Source organism: Antennarius striatus, chromosome 2, assembly GCF_040054535.1.
Source record: "Antennarius striatus isolate MH-2024 chromosome 2, ASM4005453v1, whole genome shotgun sequence".
Lineage (NCBI taxonomy): Eukaryota > Metazoa > Chordata > Actinopteri > Lophiiformes > Antennariidae > Antennarius > Antennarius striatus.
The window spans coordinates 27617069-27636857 of record NC_090777.1 but is presented as its reverse complement, the minus strand read 5'-3'; the positions used below and the strand labels follow the sequence as shown (position 1 = coordinate 27636857).

General features: G+C 38.2%; 1 protein-coding gene across 1 annotated transcript; it reads left to right on the top strand.

Moving 5' to 3' along the window:
- Positions 1-6095: 6095 nt before the first annotated feature.
- LOC137602352 (solute carrier family 26 member 6-like) lies at positions 6096-19788 on the top strand. Its single transcript, XM_068324975.1, has 19 exons — positions 6096-6439; positions 6887-7026; positions 7814-7924; positions 8006-8178; positions 8284-8448; positions 11320-11472; positions 11643-11725; positions 12552-12699; positions 14488-14601; positions 15946-16023; positions 16143-16238; positions 16319-16425; positions 16529-16598; positions 16906-16998; positions 17110-17220; positions 17318-17629; positions 18120-18174; positions 18360-18490; positions 18578-19788. The coding sequence occupies exons 1-19, from the start codon at positions 6288-6290 to the stop codon at positions 18602-18604; spliced, it is 2319 nt and encodes a 772-aa protein (XP_068181076.1). The 5' UTR covers positions 6096-6287; the 3' UTR covers positions 18605-19788.
- Position 19789: the final 1 nt, after the last annotated feature.

Below are 19789 nucleotides of genomic sequence, written 5' to 3'. Positions count from 1 at the left end.
TACTTATCACCGCCCTGGAATCTATCCCAGCTGACAACCGGTGTAAGTTATTGGTTTATTGCAGGTCCTCGTTCATGCCTATTGGCAATGTAGACAATATGAGCAGAAAATGCAAACTCGGCACACAAAGATCCAGGTGGATTTCAACCCAGAGTGAGGCAACGGTGCCGCCCGCAGTGCCAAACCATGTCTGAGGGCTCCTGGTGGTGCTGCACCTTGAGTGAACCCATTCTCAGCCGCATCTTTTTATTGCTGCCCAGAGTTCAAACTTTCTGCTGGATCAACAAGTACTTTATTAATAAGTAATTGAAGTAATAATTAAAATTCAACTGACACTCTTGTGTTTGAGTTGCAGTCTCCTGATCGTGCTTTCTAGTTACTAGTGTGTGTGCGTGAGTGAACCTAAAAGCCGTGACTCATGCTTGCTTGCAGCAGTGCCAAGAACACACTCACACACACTCTCACACTGTTTCTTGTTCAGCAGACTCTGTCACAAGTCCAATTTGAGAGGACAGGAGGTGATCCTTTAGGTGAACTGTCTTCTAACCAAATTTCCACATACAATGAGTCATGTCATATTACACAACAGCTTGGGGAAAACATGCACTCCAGTGTGTGAGCCATGCAGATTAATAAGTAATGTCTTGTCAGAATGTTTGTGAATGTGATTACATGCACCAGTGGAACCGCTGCCAGGTCTGAGCCCAGGTCTTCAACCGGACATTTTACCAAATGTGGAATGAAGAAAAAAATTCATTCATTCATTCATTCATTCATTCATTCATTCATTCATTCATTCATTCATTCATTCATTCATTCATTCATTCATTCAGGGTAAAATTCAGGGTATAATAGTGATAATAATAATAACAACAATCATAGTATTATTATTAATAATAATATTAATAATAAAAATAATAATAATAATAATAACAATTTATTTGTTCTTGTTTCTCAGTCCTGTCTCTCACTTAAAATCACCTCTCTCCCTCCCTCTCCCCCCCCCCCCTCTCTCACACACACACACACACACACACACACACAGACACACACACAGACACACACACACACACACACACACACACACACACACACACACACACAAACACACACTCGCACACACACACACACACACACACACACACACACACACACACACACACACACACACACACACACACACACACACACACACACACACACACACACACACACACACACACACACAAACAATCAGTCAAAGCAGAGGGCAGGTTTTTCCTTGATGTCACCAAGCACAAATTCATGTGGAACTGATTACCTCAGAAAAAAGTCATGTAAAGTGCCATGACATAACGTGTAGTGTGATTTGGCGCTTTATAAATATTAAATTAAATTGCAATTGTAAGTTAGATCATTCCTAGTAGGTACAATTGTTTGATCCAAATGTGGCAGAACAGTCTTTCACTTTCAGTTTGCCACAGTGGATCATGTTTTTCTAGTACCCTTTGTCTCCTGTATCCTTCTTCCTCACACCAATCCTTTGCATGTCCTCCTTCCCAGCATCCACAGACCTCCTGACTGTTATCCCCCATCCAGTCCGCTCTGCCTCTGCACTCTATTCTTCACTTGTCTTTCACACCATCCATTGTTTTGGATGGTTCACTCAAAGTATTTCAGTCTGTCTCTTTGAAACCTTCACTCCCTTCATCTTCTGTTTCTCTGCCCTCCTTTCCATTCACATGCATCTACACTGTTTTAATTTTTTTTTTTTAAATGTAATTTTATAAACTGGTTTGATCCCTGAAGGGAAATGAAGAACTCACACTCTAGTTAATGGTTCAAATGCACGCATACATATATTAGTGAGTACAGGCCCCTGTAGCGCGCGCACACACACACACACACACACAAGTTGCATTTCATGTTCAGTGCCAACCTGGTAAAGTTAGCATAGTAACACACTAAACTAAGATAGAAAACATGTGTAACATTATAGGTAGATGCTAAGAGTTTGCGTGTTTCTAGTAACATTGTGAGAAATGTTAGTAAAATTGCAATCTCTTAAATGTCTTCATTTCTGTCTCATCTCTTTCTCCTTTTTCCTGTTTGGACTGTTTTCTACGAGTTCCAGCATTTTAATTTTTAGTTCTTCACTATTTTACATACCTTTATTAGAAAGTAGGTCAGGGAATATTGTAACTTTGCCTGTCATTAGGAAATTTACAACCTTTAACAAGTTATCAAATACCTCGCCTCTTTATCCAACCAGTTCAATGATTTAACCCACTAGTTACATAAAAAGGCAGCATGATCTTTTATTTGAAAGTCCCAAGTGACTCATCAATCACAAGATAACTACGAGTTTAAGTTTTTCTTTGGATCAGCAGGTGAATTCTCTTTTCCATCAGGTAAAACATGATTTTCAGGCTGAAAACCAAATTTCGCCTATGTTTAAAATATTACCCAGATGCCTTTTAGGAAACTCGAATTCACAAACAGTAACAATAATCCAGTATCATCTACTACTATAGGCTTTTTCTTTGGGTAGGTTTGATTATTTTTTTCATGAAATGATTCTCTACACACCTGTCAAACAGGAGAATGCCTAAAGGAACAGATTCCATATGTGATATAAAAGAGAAAACACATGAAGGAACTCAGGATGGTTTTGCATGACACAGGATGTAACACTGAGTATTTCTGTCTTCCTGTCTGGCCTCAGTCTCAACTGCCTCTGAAGAAAGAACGGGCGGTGGAGTACTGATACACTACTATCTTAAACTAACACACCCTGAGTGAGCATGCCTCCACTAAGCAAATTTACTAATCATACAATGATGCTGCCATGACCCACATTAGTCTTCCTCTGACCATCTTACAGATAAGCCTCAAAATCAAATTACTATAGAAGCTTTTGTTCTTAAAACTAACTAAATTAATCAATAACTAACTAACTACCTTAAATAATTTCACTCTATTAAGGTAAACATGTTTAGTTGCAGTAGATCCACGTGTGATCGTTATTGACTTAATATCAGGAATCTGGGATTATTTAGGTTTTTGGTTATTTGGGTCGAGATTCAAATTGAACGTGTTTTTCTTTTTTTTAAATGTAACCTGTAAATATACTGCTTTTGGGTGAACTAATGGGAGAATATGCTCCAGAATTCTACAAATAAATTTGTTGTGCCACTATGCAAGATAAGCTTCACCTGCTCCCTCCTCTGGACCCATCATTCCACAACATTTCATTGTAATCCATCGAATTTCCAATAAATTTTTGTAACTTCCCAGCAGACACACATACATGCACACACATGTAAATTGCAATGATTACAAAATCTTCCAAACTATTTTTTGAGAGAGCTAATGTTTAATGTTATTTAAAGTTTTAAAATTTACAATGATAAGCGGTCTAAGTCCATGTTACACTGCTGTCTGACCTTACAGGACACTATTGCTGTCCTGGAAGATTTGACTTCATGAGTGCTGTCTAGTTATAGTTATTGCACAATAAGAATGAACAAACAGATACATAAGAAAAAGGATGGGCCTCATACGACCTCACACACATTCAGCTATAATTTAACATGATGCTGTAAATGATTTTGAGACTGCAGCTCTGTAAATGACATAACTGTAAAATGATTTCACATTTCATCTTAGTAAGACTTTCAGCGGTGTCATGCAGGGTTTTTCACAGTTTCACATTACATATTTACATGTTTCTGTCAAGGTCCCGGGTTAATATGTACTAGAACATTTCCCGTTACTGGTGACGCTCATTTATTGTTGATCCTTTCAGTGACAAAATTGAATCTTCCTTTGTTCCAGTAAGTTATTCTTTTACATAAAATGTTTGCTTTCCAGTGGTAATTAGGATGTATAAAAACCAGGAAATTCTTTGCAATCATAAAAACATCATCCATATCAGGTTCTATGCATCTCATCATACTGTCTATGATGATTAACATGACCGTAAAAAATAGTCTCTTTATTAACTAAACATTTTTTCATCATTCCACCCAGAAATGTTGCTTTTTAAAAAGCAACATTTCTTAATTTTTCTTCAGCTAACAGTCTTTAAGTTACACCACCTGTGCTGTACACACACTGATAAGCAAGATCTTCAGAACTACACGTGCAAGGCTTGTCTGGTTAACCTTGAGGTACCTTGAGGTATAGTATCTTGTCAGATGAATTATGCAACTTTAGGCAGCACGAGTTGAATTCACCTTTACTCTTTTTTTTTTATCCCATGTGTACATGCTGTTGTTCTTGTATGTCCTTTCAATATGCTGGTGGAAGCATGGCTCCTTGCAACCGTGTGTACAGACACACACGCACAAGGGTGCCCGTAAGCATGCAGATAATGACAGGTAGAGCAGCAGGGAGCTCCTTTGTGATGTAACCAATCAGCAACTTGTAAGCGCATTTACAAATTTAAATAGAGCTATTTTTATTTAACTTCAGGAGAAGAAAAAGTCAACATAATAAACACAATGGAATCTAAATGAACCTTAACTTCCATACGGAAGAACATTTATGTAAATACAGGAGAAACAGGAGAAAAGTTGGGTAAAAGAAACTTATTTCCTCCTGGATCACACTCATCACAAAATCCCACAGTTTACAACAGTCTCAACAATTCACATTTCATACTGGTGGAAAGACTAAAAGGAAGTGAAGACTGTGTGGGGTTCAAGTAGTCAGGGGTTTCTCCCCCTGACCAGTCACGTGGCAGCCAGCAATTAGACAGCACCTGCTTCCAATTCCCTCATTACTGGTGGGGAGAAAAATAGAACACACCAAGGACAGGAAACAAACACTATGGACAAAAAAAATCCTGCCATAAATGACCCACAGGGTTATAACAGATGCAACTGAAATCCTAAGCATGACAACTATTGTTGTTGGTAAAATTGGGAGATGTTTGGAATTAACTTTCAGGGCTGCAAGAAGTGTCCCAACGACGTCCAACTGGGGACACCATCATGAAGTTGAGCTAAATGACAAACAGGAGTAGTTTTACAGAGAAAATAAGGAGATTCTTTCTCATCTAAGCAAAGTGTCTGAGATGTTTTGAGGCTCCGTTTAGAGACCAAGCTCGCACTGGAGCGCCACGATAAACCTGATCATCTTCTTCCTCAGGCTTGTTGGGACCACAGAGCCAGGAGCATCCTCCATTACCTGGATTACCGATTGAGGTCTACGCACTTGCAGAAATGTTCTGCATGTGAGAAGAGAACCTATGCAATGCGTTGAGCACCCAAGTGCCTTCACTAGTCTTGCAGTGGTCTTACTGGTTAAGTATCAGCTGATACCACGGATCCCTGTATGCATGCAGAAATCTGTATATATGTATGCATGCGGAAATGCATGCAGAAATCTTCATGCATGCAGATTTCTGCATGCATTTGGATTTTAATGACATGCACATGTCTCTTTGTGATTTGTCCTTTCCCAAAGCCACAGACTTCAAACAATAATTAAAAATAAATAGCACTAATAAAAATTGAGAACGAGCAAAAAGAAAAGTGCCCTGTTAGACACATTCATTGTTCAGTGATTTTTCAAAAAAAAAAAATTATGTGAAAGTAATGGTTGAATGTAAATGAGTGGATTTCTTCAAGTTAAAATAAGGATATGTACTATATGTACTTTTGGAAATTTATTTGTTGCTTTTGCTAAGTATTCTGAATGAACCTTTCTTTTGCTGCATTCATCGGATACCTTTCATCAAATGGTAATACTCAAATTACAAATTCCTGAATGGAAGGATAAAGTATTCCTTCCTGGATTGAAAAAGTTTGACTCCTACTTTTTTTTCTTTCTTTTTTTTAGGCAAAAAAACGAAAAGGCCGAACTGAATTTTATTTTAGTTTTTTAGTTTTTCACAATTTGCCTTCAGTGTTTGCCAAGTTCACCTTTTCCAGTTTTCCCTTTAACTAATTAAGTTAATTACTGTAGGAGACACACACACACACACACACACACACACACACACACACACGTGCACACACACCCACACACACGCCCAGACAATCGCACAATCACACAGTGAAGACATGTGTGTGTGTGGCTCTTCTCTTAAAAGGACGAAGGAAGCAGTCACTCCCACAGTCCTCAGATCAGCACTGTCAAGTTAGGAAAACTGAAGATCAAGGAGGCTTCCCACTCACTCTTCGCCTGAGTTGTGCAACTGCAGTTGCTCGGTCTGGGAAAGCAGGTCTTCAGATAAAAGGAGGAGTTCAAATAGACTCTGGCTCAACTTCTCTGGATCTGGATCTGCTGAATTTCCTCAAATGGTCATGGATATTGAGAAGAAAGAACGCTCAGCTGAGGAGTATATTGTTGAAAGGGAAGTTCTGAATGAGTTACGTCTGAATGAGGTGGCACGTAAACGGACATATTTCCCTAAACCAACTCTGGGTGAACAAGCAAAGGAGTTTGTGAGGTAAAAAAAGAAATAGAAAGAAATAGACTGGATATGTAAGGTGGGAGGTGTGACAGATATCAGTAAACAAAGAGCTAAACAATGGTGCAAATAAAAAAGAAGCATGTCAGAGTTCAGTTGTTAGTACTGTATATTATGTGCTTGTATAGTTGTTCCCTTAAGTTAATTTTTGATAAACCTGAAAGCAGAATAGTAATTATAACAAATACTGTGTTATTATTTAATGTGAAATACAAACTGAGGTAAAGGCTTATAATTTAATTACTGGTTAACGTTGTTTCTGTCATAGTTTCATGGTGTTATGCCGTGTGTCTCTGTTGCTTAAGGCCAGCTGCTTAAAACTGCAGCAGGTGTTACGATTCACAAAAGTAGACTAGAATGTTTTCATTTGTTTGACTGAAAAAGGTGTGTGTGGTTTAATAACATAGATACGTGTGATTGTTTCAGGTGCTCTGTGCCTAGGGTAATGAACATATTGCTTAAATGGATCCCTGTTCTTGGCTGGTTGCCTCACTACTCCTTCAGAGAATATGCTGTAGGTGATCTGGTATCTGGCTGCAGTGTGAGCATCATGCATCTGCCACAGGGTTTGTATAGATGTGTCTACACAGAGGAGGGACTTCATCCTCACTATATTCTCCAAACTTGTCTCTTTAAATCTTCTGTCTTAGTGAGAAAGAAAACTGACTACTCGGTTGTAATAATTCAATACCTTTTGGAGTGTCTTGTCAGACAAATTCATGTTTTTTAAAATTTCATATACATGAGAGAAAATCATGGTAAATAAGTACAATTCTTCAATTTGAAATATGACTAAGTGTACTTGTGCAACTTTATTTGTCTCTTTTACTAAATACATGGAGTAGACACATTTTTTAGGGTGCAACTTCTGCTTGAAACATTTTTTTCCAGTACAGTACTTTCCGCGCTATAAGATGCACTGGACTATAAGGCGCACTGGACTATAAGGCGCACCTTCAATGAATGGCCTATTTTAAACCTTTTTCATATATATGGCCCACTGGATTACAAGGCACACTGTTGGTTTATGAAAAAAATTAAAGGCTTTTATTTTTCCCTAATACTATAGTTACTTTTCAGATTGTAATTTCATACCCTTCTTGTAAACTGGAAAAAAAGGAGACAATTTTGAATTTATTAAATGGAAGCATTTGTTCATGGGCTGAATAAATTCTGCTACGTTTTTTTTAGGTAATAAGACTCAAAGTCTTCACTCACAGAACAAAAGTTAGAGTATAACTTAAAATTCTCCATTGTCAGGACTGATGATTTCATATGTTTGACATTCAGTCGGAGAGAAATCAAAGCAAAGTGTCAAACTGTCCTAAAAAGCCAAACTTTTCCTTTTTTCAGGGATGGCGTATGCTCTTTTGGCAGCTTTACCCCCAGTGTACGGCCTTTACTCCTCTCTTTTCCCTGTCTTGGTTTATTTCATCTTTGGTACTTCCAGACACATCTCCATAGGTGAGTGGAAGCAGAAATGATTAGCAAGCAAACAGATGAAATAACATAAATGAACTCATACATGATTGTGTCCTTGTTTAGGTACATTTGCTGTTATCAGCGTCATGATTGGTAGTGTGACAGAGGAGCTGGCACCGGACAGTAAATTTGTTATAAATGGCACTAATGGAAGTGAAATTATTGACATCGGTGCAAGAGATGCGTACAGAGTTCAGATAGCGTGTTCTCTCACAGTCCTGTCAGGCATCTTTCAGGTGTGTTTTTACACGTATGTCCACTTTGAAATCTGTTCCTCCTCATTCTTTTCAGTGTTATTTCAGTTCTTTTGACAAAATCTTTTTTTTTTTTTTGTGTCAAAGATTCTGTTGGGTGTAGTGAGGTTTGGTTTTGTCGTCACCTACCTGTCTGAGCCACTGGTTCGTGGTTACACCACCGGGTCGGCGTGTCATGTATGCGTCTCCCAGCTCAAGTACCTGTTCGGAGTGAGGCCGGCTCGCTTCACGGGCCCTCTGGCCCTTATTTACGTGAGTACATCTTTGACTTAGCTGATGGACAGCTAACAAACAAAATAATTTGTTCCATTGTTGACTCAAATGAAATTATAAATACCACTCCTTCACATGTGTTAATACTAAACCCCATTCAGCGGTGAGTGAGGTTTGCTTCTGCAAACAGTGAGAAAATGTCTTCTGTGCTCCGTCCAAATGTGTGAAAAAATATAGTCAACCAATTCACTCACAAAAACAAATGAAACAGCAATTTTCTTTTTTTAAGTTACAAGGGTATCCAACAAAATATAGCTTTCATTATATTTGTTTTCTTTCTGGGGAATAAAAACCTTAGGTGATGGTATAAATTTAAATGCAGTTACAGTATTTACATCTCTTCCACTTTGCTGATGAATCTCTGATGTCATGGCAGCAAAAGAGTGGGGCTGTGTAGGGGCTGCACTTGTATAGATTAGGTCGTAGCAAAATGACTGAAGGTATGTTGGACAATTTAGCAATGGAAGTGAGACTTAAACAGACAACAGTGAGCTATACGATTGTCCAACATTGAACACCAAGAGCAACAACTGTATGATTAAGAAAAAACTTCACGCCAAACTTGTGTTCATCTTCACTTTTATTCGCTTAGCAATAGATGTTTTACTTCCCAACAAGGAAATCAGTGCATTAGACATTAGCACCCAGTGGTTTCTGTACCCAGTAACATCTTATCAAGAATACAATCTCTTCAATGATAGATTTAGTTAGCTGCCCCATGTTGTTTAATTAGTGCAGATTTTTTTGATTTTAGAACTGTTCAGGTCCTATTTACAAGTTACCTTGCAACATAAGCAGATGTTGGATGATATTTTTAAAATTGATTTGTACTTCAGTCAACTTTGTGTGTGAAATGTGTCAGAGTTTGGGCAAGATAGAACACAAAAGGGTCAAATCCGAGAGAGAGAAGCCATCACGTAATCACAGAGGCCTGCTTCAGATTGGGTTCTGCTACAGGCCAGGCCTGTCCCTTTAGGAATTGTGGGGAATAACGTGAAGGTGACAGGTGGGGGAACATGGGTGTTGTAGTTTCAGTTAAAATCCTGTACTAGAAGACCAGGCTTCTGTGTAATTCTTGTTATCAGTACATGAACCAGAAGCGGCTTGAAACGGAATGTCTCGCTCCAGCCGTAACACTGAATGTGGCAACAGAAGCTGTATACATAATGTCAGTTGTGAAATACTTTATTGTCCTCATAAAGAATGCAAAACCAAAACACGTTTGTAAAACAATTAAATTGTTCCGATACAAAAGGGTGACCCCAGTACTTTGACAGATGGATGGCTGCAGGCAGGAGGTAAACTGTTGAAGAACCTGCCCACTTGGATCAGCTTGTCCTGTTGACTCAATTTTAAAAATTTACACTTTCATTTTTCATTCATTTGAACTGACTTTTAATAACAGGATTAATTACTTAATGTACTGAATGTTATATTTCTGATTATTTTGTAGATAACTTATATTTGTAATTTAAGTAGGAGTAATAAATATTAAATCCAATAAATAGGTGTACTTAGCACAAATAAATAAGAATATGAAGGCAGCATCTTGTTCAAGTTGCTGCTGCTTTACCTCCAAGTCTTTTGTCCAAGCATAAACACTGTAAATGTGATGTCTGTGATGGATCCACAGTGGCACAAACGCGCCATCTACTGTCAGATTTCAGCATTACGCAATGTCAAACATAAATGAACAATGTTGGAATAGTTCCCAAAAAATTAGGGGGTGTTGGTGAATAAAAAAATAAACATGAAGCATTTCCTAATTACAGCACTAAAAATCTTTTTCAAACAAGTGACGCGCCCCATTGATCGCAGCAATCACTAAAGCTACATGAAATCATTTTGACATGTGGATAAGAATCAGGTTTACTAGCATTTATATCTAACAAAATAAATTTCTAAATTTGGAAGAAGTTTTATTTTCGCATATTTTAAGCTGAACTCTGATGCTCCATATCATTTGGAACCACGCTGACCTTAACCTACTATAACATCGCCTCCATTGTCTCACTAACCAAGAGGTGATAGATGAATGAATCAGATCATCTTTGCGTAGGATTACAAGAAAGTCCTTTCCACCTTATTGTGCCCTTGATAAACCAAAAAGGGCAGCCTGTTCTCCCGGACATCCTCCCTTATGCTAGAACTGTGAATAAAGAGAATAAGGTCGACATTCCGGACCGAAAGAACTGATGGTGGGGGAGCCAACGGAAGAAAGTCTGATGATTAATGCTGCGATGGTCTACCCCATCCATCACCCCCAAACAGTGCTAACATCTCTCCCCAGGCTGTTTCATCACCATTCACATCTTGATTCATGCAACATTATTGACTCACGTTTTGGTGAAGTAGGTAAACAAACCACTTGTGACCCCAATGACCTAATGACCAACAAATAGTTCCAGCTAGGTCAACGGCACACATGCAACATTAGCTGTGTTTGTGGAGGTTAAATACCTGTAACTCCTCATCAGTCACTTTGAACTGATAAGGCCTCTTGGATGCAATGAAACATCTTTAAACCTCTTGAAGTCCAAATATTAAAGCTTTCAGGATCACCATGGCCCAAACGAACGATAATCCACACAAACATGAGTCTTATCTTTATAATGTTAAAAGAAAAAGGGGGAAAAAATAGTTCAAGGTGACTCTTGTCTGAGTTCACTCCTAAGTGTAATGGGTTCTTCTTCTGTCACGCGCACCACTCCATGTTTAATTAACTCAAGAACAGCTAAGGGCTGGGAGATTAATCAGCACACCTCCATTGAGCTACACACACTCGCTTTCACTATGTGTTGTAACGTGATTCCTCTGCCATCCTCTCCCCCCACACTCTGATGCTCACAGACTCTGGTGGATCTGTGTCGACTCCTTCTCGGGACCCATGTGCCGGAGTTGCTGATCAGCCTGGTTGCTCTCTTTATTCTCAGTGTGGTCAAAGAAATCAACGCCTACTGCAGACAGAAGCTGCCCATGCCCATCCCCATTGAACTCATTGTGGTGAGTCCTCCATGTGGTGGTTTCCTACCTTTTTTTTTTCCACTTCAGCAGCAGGTCTGTGCCTTTACAAGTCCAGCAGGGGGCATCCTGACCATGAGGATCAAAAGTTGTGCTCTACTGGTGAAGCTGACACTTTATCCCTTTCTCTGACTGTGCCTGTTTTTCAACAGGTCATACTGGCAACCCTCATCAGCCACTTTGTTGACCTGCCGGGTAAATACAGCATTAGTGTGGTTGGAGAAATTCCCAGTGGGTAGGTTCATCTTTGTGTGTTTCAATGGTGTGTAGTTGGAAAACAGTAGTCAAAGCAAATGTTAGATAATTATTTGAGGGTAGGTTAAAATAAGTGAGTTATGTTTTTGATCAAAGTGAAGTCTACAGGATGTGATTATTACTAGTTCCATCAAATCTATTAAATTTGTACTTGTGTGTTCGTGTGTTTGTGTGTGTGTGAATGACACTGATTTGGAGAAGAGTTGAGACTCAGGGCAGTTAAGGGAGGAAGACTTTTCACAAGCTCTCTGACACATAAAAGTTCATCTGCAAAATCATATATATGTGGAGCTTGTGATTAAACAAGAAAAAACAGTCACAGTGTGAGTCTGTGTGTCATTTTATGAAACACTTCTGTTCCTGGAAAAGTTTCTGTAATGGGGAAGGCCATATGGTGACAAAGTTTCCCAACAGAGAATGAAGTAGCATATGGAAAGATAAAGTAACATTTAAAAGCAGATTATTGTTATATACTCTGAAGTTACTCTGATTTGGCTTTTTTTTTCAATATTAATGGAAGATCAAAGGTTAAATTATGTGTTTCTGAATGTGCGGGTGTGTTTCTGAAGTGCTAAGTCAAAAAACAAAATTGAAATGAACAATTTAATTGTTTGTGTTAATTACAAGGCAGGAAGTCAGCCAAGTCACGCGAGCTGCAAGGGATTAAAATGTGCAACTCTTTGTTTGGACAAGATATTTAATAGTTTACCGGTTGTTTGCTGAGATACTTATGTGTCAAGACTCGGTGTACTGAATAATTTGCAGTGACCAATTCCTGAAACAATCATCTTTTGATCCTGCTACAGGCTCAAGGTCCCGCGCGCTCCAGATGCCTCAGTATTCTCTCAAGTGATTGGTAGCGCTTTTGCAGTGGCCATTGTGGGTTTTGCCATTTGTATTTCCCTTGGAAAAACATTTGGCCTAAAACATGGCTACAAAGTGGATAGCAACCAGGTGAGGAATACACACAACACACTGGACACAGTTATATGTATGTTCCCCATATCTCTCTGACTCATTGCTGAATTAGATTTGAGTCTCTGCTCATTCATCGTTTCCATGACATCTCATGCTGTTGAGAAAAAAGAGTCATATTGTCCTGGATTCCAGACAGTGCAACATGAAAACTCAACAGACGGGTTTTTTTGCTATACTGTTTATTTGCTTTATGAACTGAGTCAATTTTAAATAAATTAATGTTCAGTCAATCTAATGCAATTATAAATAATTAGAAAAGCAAAAAAAATTACCTCAACATGCTCTTTATTTCTAAAGTACTGTAATGAAATTGTGTTTTAAATGAAGGGTTAAAGGTCAAGAATAACTGCGTACCTAAAACAAGGAATCATTGCTTATTGTTACCTCAGAATTAGAGTTGTGTGTTGACATGGAGAACAGTATCTACCATGCCCCATCGCCAGGTTTCTGTTATTCAATTAGATATCTGTTAGCCCATAATGGCCAAACCCTTGGGAGAGGGCCTTTCTCATTTTCATGGTGACCGCTGGGGATTTGATCATTGATGATTAGTTGTAATAACAGCAGCGAAAATCATTAAACTACAAGACAGAGGATCTAATATTAAAAATAATAAAAGCCACTGTTCACAAATGGATTTTTTTCTTATATCCTATTGTATATTAATGTATTCTATGATCAGATATTTCTCTTGTTTCCTTTTAATAACCAAGTCATGTATGAAACATCTACGTCTCAGTTAAATCCTAAGAGCATTTACAGACTGAAAGTGGACCACCTAAACCTCATTAGGAGATGACTAGAGAGTTATTTAAGATTTAAGAAATAAAAAATAGTGTAATCCTTCAAAATTCTTCTTGTGCACAGCATCATGTTACAAATACATTAACCTGAATCACTGTTGAACACAAATGCTTCTCAAAAGCTTTGCTTATTTGGTGCCATATTACAGTGCAAAAGTCACAGTACCAAATAAACTTTCTTTAACCTCATTAACTTCTAAACTATACATTCTGTCATGCAAGCTGTTTGCGCTTGTTGTTTACGTTCATTTGCAAAATCATCAGTGGGACAATAGCTTTGTTGCAAAAGGTAACAACCAACAACACAAAAATAATGTTAAAAAAAAACCATGTTTCCCTGTTGGAAGAATATATATGTGTGTGCATGTGTACAGGCATTAGGTGTTCATCAGAGTGTTTGTGTGTATTTGAATTACAAGGGAATGATTTAAAATGTGTTTTTGTAATTTTTGTTAGGTTGTTGTCTTCTGTAGATAAAAAGACTGCACTATAAATTATAGGCTGGCTGTGGAGACAACGGTGATCTGGCCAATGTGAGGTTCTCAGATCCAATGAAAACTGACCTGCTAAATAATTAATACCGCTAGCTTGAGCAAGTCAAGTATGTTTTAAAATGGGCTTGGCAGTGCTTTTAGTATGGTCATAATTTGTTATTGATGTGAACAAGTTTACTGGACAGCACTGAGTTGAAATCCCACTTTTGACGTGAACCATCGCTAAAACCTAGCAAATTACTCCTCTGGCCACTTTTTTAAAATTATCCTACCTCTGTAAATATTCCATTCAGAAGCACAAGTGGAGCTGATGAAGGTCCACCGAGGACTGGCTGATTCAATCACGCATTTTCTATTCTAGATTCATATTATGCTTTTGACTTGAAGATTACACACCCCAGATCAAAATGTTAATAAAACCAAATGTCTGTATCAATGGGAGTGTCTTCATGTTTGTTCTTTTCCAGGAGCTGTTTGCCTTGGGTCTCAGTAACACTATTGGCAGCTTTTTCCAGTGCTACGCTGTGACTTCCTCCCTGTCTCGCACCCTTGTCCAGGAGACCACTGGAGGCAAAACACAAGTAAACACAATACAAACACCCGTGTTGTTGTCCCGTGTGAAAAACAGACTACACCAGGTGTAAAATATCACAGTTCCCCCTTGAGGATGTCAAAGATGCATCTGTTTACATCAAATTAAGTTTTATTTGTGCTGTCGGGATTAAAATTTTTTATATAATTAATTACAGGATTTGTAATTAATTAATCACATTTTAATCTCATACCTGCTAAAGGCCCCCAAATAAATAATTTGATTCTAGGACATTACAAAATTGTAGTACATGACTAATCAATAGTATACACCAAGCAGAGGAGATTTGAAATCCACATTTTTATTGGTTAAATGTGCTTTATAAATGAAATTCAAAAGAAAAAAGGCCAAGCACATCAGCAAACCAATGAGGCCAGGTGCATTTCTCAAAAATGCAATACAAATACAGTTAAATAAATAAAATTCAGAAATAAAATAAGGCTGAGTCTCAAACAGGCACCTAAGCAGACTCTCCATCAAAATGAATACTAAAGCTGACTCAATACAGCAATTCAAATGAATAGTATAACATGCCTCTAAATAAGGCAACTAAATAGCAAGATGCCAACAGGCTTTTCCTTTAAAAGGCTAAGCTAACGTTCAACTCTGTGTCCTCCACATGTTTTGCATTTAAATGATATGTTAAGCTGGAGCTGCTTCGCTGATATGAACATTCTTTTACAAAAGGTACAAATATTATTATTATATTATTATCATTAATAATAATAATGTATTAGATTTATGTCGCGCTTTTCTGTACACTGAAAGACGCTTTACATCCGATGCATTATTCATTCAGTCCTGATTCATACTTGGTGATGGTCAGCTACGTGTGTAGCCACAGCTGCCCTGGGGCAGACTGACGGGGGGTCTACAGAGCGGACTGGCAGCGCAGAATTACTACGTTTTTGTTGATAGTCCCGTCTTTGTTCTTTTTAGAAATAAACTTTCCGCCCAAAGGTCCGAGTGGTCTTACCACGATCTCCTGTGTCGCGTCCATCTCTGTTGTCAGTCACCCTACTGTTGACTAGTGACGCAGGTAGGAAGTGACGTCACTGCAGCCTACGGGTCCCTCAATGGGACAAATGTAAAATGCTTGCGCATTGACTTGCCACTCGCGATTAATTGTGTTGATTTTTATAACGCAGTAATTTGCAGCGTAATTAATTAATCTTATTAACGCGTTAAAGTGACAGCCCTAATTTTCATATTTATTTATTTATTTATTTATTTATTTATTTCTAACAACTGCATATTGTATTTCTCTCTCTCTCTCTCTCTCTCTCTCTGTGTGTGTGTGTGTGTGTGTGTGTGTGTGTGTGTGTTTTGCCAGGTTGCAGGGATGATTTCTTGTGTCATTGTCCTGATTACAATTTTAAAATTAGGTGCTCTCTTTGAAGATCTTCCCAAGGTAACTCTCCTTTCAGCATCATTTCCATACAATGATTGTTATTTTTGCTGTGAGTGAATTAAATTCATGAGCGAGGTCACTGATGTGAAAAAAGGTGTAAATGTTTGTTTTTTCCTCAGGCTGTCTTATCTGCAATTGTGTTGGTAAATTTGAAAGGGATGTTCAAGCAGTTTACAGATGTGCCAATACTGTGGAGGACCAACAAGGTCGATCTGGTATGTCTTATTCTTCTCATTTTACTCACTGTGAGAACTTCCTGGAGCTTTCAACCTGCTGACTTAAGTGTTTCTGGTAGGTGGTGTGGCTGGTAACATTCACAAGCACCATCCTGCTCAATCTGGACCTGGGGCTGGCCGTATCCATTGCCTTTGCCATGCTCACCGTCATCTTCAGAACACAACTGTAACTGCACACTATTCTTTAAATAATTACTGATGCACAGATAAAATGTATAAATGTAAATGTAGGGTAATTCCAATTCTAATAATGTTTTAATACCTTTCAGACCTCGCTATGCTATCTTGGGCAACGTGCCAGGCACTGACATCTATCTGGATACAGACCTCTACCAGGAGGTGAGTGACATTTTACAAACACTGGATTCTTAAGAAATGTAAGTTAAAGCAACTTTTGAAATAAAAAAAATCTGATGTGCCACTTGTAATATTTAGATCAACATATACCTCTGGTGGTTTGATTAATTATACTTAGTTTTGGACCAAACCTCTACAAGAACATTCTACAGAAAATTAGTTCAACTTTTAGTCAGTAAATGGTAGCCCATTTAGTCAAACAGTACCTTTTTTGAGGTGAAAAGTACAAATCATAGTGAAAGAGGATGTGAGAGTCTGAAGTCTTCCGTTTTATGATGTGTCCCTACAGGCTAAAGAGATTCCAGGAATTAAAATCTTCCGTTCATCAACAACTATTTACTACGCAAATGTTGAGTTGTATTTGGACGCCTTGCAAGAAAAGGTGTGTGAATATGATTTTTTCTGAATGCAGATGGAATCCCTGTCCCCCTGTCTCTCTCTCATCACACTTTCTTATTTCTTTACTTCATGTGATGCTTTGTTTTCTGTGCAGAGTGGAATCGACCTTGGGAAGCTGCTGACGCAGAAGAAGAAACAAGAAACAAAACTGAAACGTGAACAAGATAAAGAGAAAAAGAGACTTAGAAAGGAGGAAAAGAAACAAGTATGATGTCCTAAATTACACATTTGTATATTTTATATTGCAAAAATGGCATATTTTAACAGATAATTTAAACTTTTTGATTTTTTTCATTTTCCAGAAAAAAGAGTTGGCCAAAGCAAAGAAGACCGAAGTCTCCCCAGAACTTAAAGGACCAAGTGAGGGGGAAAATATAGATCTGACCGAAAACTGGACAAGTGACCTTAAAGGCCAAGTAAACTTGGCTTACACACACAGCATGTCAGACACAGATTCAGGCATGGTCTGCCAGTGTGACGAGAGCATCAATGAGGAACTGCAGCAAATCGATGAGGAGAAGGAAATAGCAATCATACCAGGAACACACAGCATCATCTTGGACATTTCCACAACCAGCTTCGTGGACACAGTCACTGTGAAATCCTTTAAAAATGTATGTGTTAATGTATTTATCAGAGTTAAATAGTAGATGGCATCATAGTCAGCTAGAAATAAATGTCAAAATTATTCTTATTATCATCCTTCCAATACTAAGAAAATAGTCTCAGAGATGTAGGTAAAAAAATAACCTCAAACTCTTCATATAAGAGTGAGGAAAAGTTGCTGCCATGGAAACATTAAAAATACATATTGCAGACAAATGCATACATATAAAATAAGATCATTTTAAGGCCTTACAAGTACTCCAAATAACTCTAAAATTAGAGAAATTTACAAAATTCAAATTGTGTAACTGGTAAAACTCCTCAATATGTATAATTTTTTATAACCAAACATCATGAATTAATTTTGAATAGCTTTTCGACTAATTCCCCAAACAACCAATATTTACTGACAGATCAACTGACTGGCTGAAAAATTGTTATTTGGGAGGATAACACAGGAGGACAATGCTAACCTCATACAATTTTTTTTTCTTTCAGATTTTCAGAGACTTTGCAGAAATTGATATAGTCATCTATCTCACAGGCTGTCAAAGTGAGTGGCACAGCCGACAAAACAAGAGTCAAAGTTAATTTCTTTTAAGAATTGTAGAATGTATACACCAAGGTCTCAGCCTCAGTGACACCACATTATTTCTGACACATGACATTACACACAAATATTTATCTCTATACTGACAAAATAATTTCTTTCCCCTTTCATGTGTGGTTAAATATTAGCACACGTTGTGGAGCAGCTGGAAGCTGGTGGTTTCTTCTCAGACAACGTCCCAAAGAGTCGGCTGTTTGCCACGGTGCATGATGCAGTGCTTCACATCCTGCAGGGCCTGGAGCCCAAGGACGTTGTACTTGTGAGTTCAACAACATGAATATCAATCACACCTCTTTGTTCATTCAGTCTCACCTCATCCTTAACTGATCACCTCTTTATTTTGCAGGATGTGTGCTACACAACTCAGCTGTGACCAGTAGGGGTCAGATTGTTCGCCATCTTCTCTTCCTCCTCCTCTCAGGCTCTCTGTTCAATTGCTCCCTATTGGACGTCATTGCCTCCTCCCCTCCTTCAGCAGGGGAGAATTCACCAGCTTGACATGGCGGCTGGTAACCATGGAAACACAGGGAGCCGTTGCTTTGGCAACAGGCTTTTTATGATATTGTCTAATGAGATAGTCGGCAATACATCATTGCAGCTCTCACCCTCTATGGTGAGCAAAGAGAGGAGGGGTTGAGTGGGAGAATGTAACACTGGACTAACAGGAGTCCATATTAATAGTGTGTGTGAGTGTGTAGCGTGAGTGAGAGGTTGGCTGGAAGGTAAACTTGTGGGAGAGGTTGCCATCAACAAGACCATGATGTTGGTTCATGGGTTTATCTCTCCGTCTACATTCCTGAACCTTCTCCTTTTTTTAAAGGAGGAAATGTTCTCTACAACAAATCAATAAAATGTAAATATTTGGCAGAGAAGAACGACTATTGCCTCTGGAAGGGGTCCTTAACCCTTCCTTTACCACTCCTTTTGATCCAAAGATGAGTTGCAAATAAAGTATTATAAAATTCTGTTTCTAGGTTTCAGGTTGTTGATTTTATATTTAAAAAAAGTGGCTTTTGAACACACAAAAACACAACCTAAGCGTGTTAACACATCTGAGTCTCAGACTGATGGAGTTCCCCTCTTTGGGTTTCCAGTTTCCAGTTTATTAGCTTCTATCCTAATCGTGGATAGTGGATACCGCTGCGTTATAACGGATGCTATGATTTGATTAGCCCATCTGAAGATATTTACTCTCAAACATAATATAATGCTTTAAACCGTTTTTTTTTTCATTTTGAAAAATATTTGAAAAATACAGTATTTGAAACGTTTGCAAAAAAAGGTCAGCCTGTATGCACATTTATATACGCAAATAACTTCTTTAATCATATTAGTTCTTGGTGGTTTTTCCTGCAGAAAAACTTCCTGTCTGAAAGTATTGGTCGCCTGCCAATTGTGTTTGTTGTAACTGTTATCTCTTCTAATTATACTTCCATTCCCATGCTAAGTGCATAAGTAATGTGTTTTTTTTTTTTATAGTCTTCACGTTGTAACATGCTTAACATGTCCGAACACTTTTTGCGTACATGAATAATGTATGAACGAGATCATATAAATA

Coding starts and splice junctions, on each gene's coding strand:
- LOC137602352 (XM_068324975.1), top strand. CDS start 6,288: ATGGTCATGGATATTGAGAAGAAAGAACGCTCAGCTGAGGAGTATATT. Junction 16,239..16,318: donor GGACCAACAAGGTCGATCTG/GTATGTCTTATT, acceptor TGTTTCTGGTAG/GTGGTGTGGCTGGTAACATT. Junction 16,599..16,905: donor ATACAGACCTCTACCAGGAG/GTGAGTGACATT, acceptor GTGTCCCTACAG/GCTAAAGAGATTCCAGGAAT.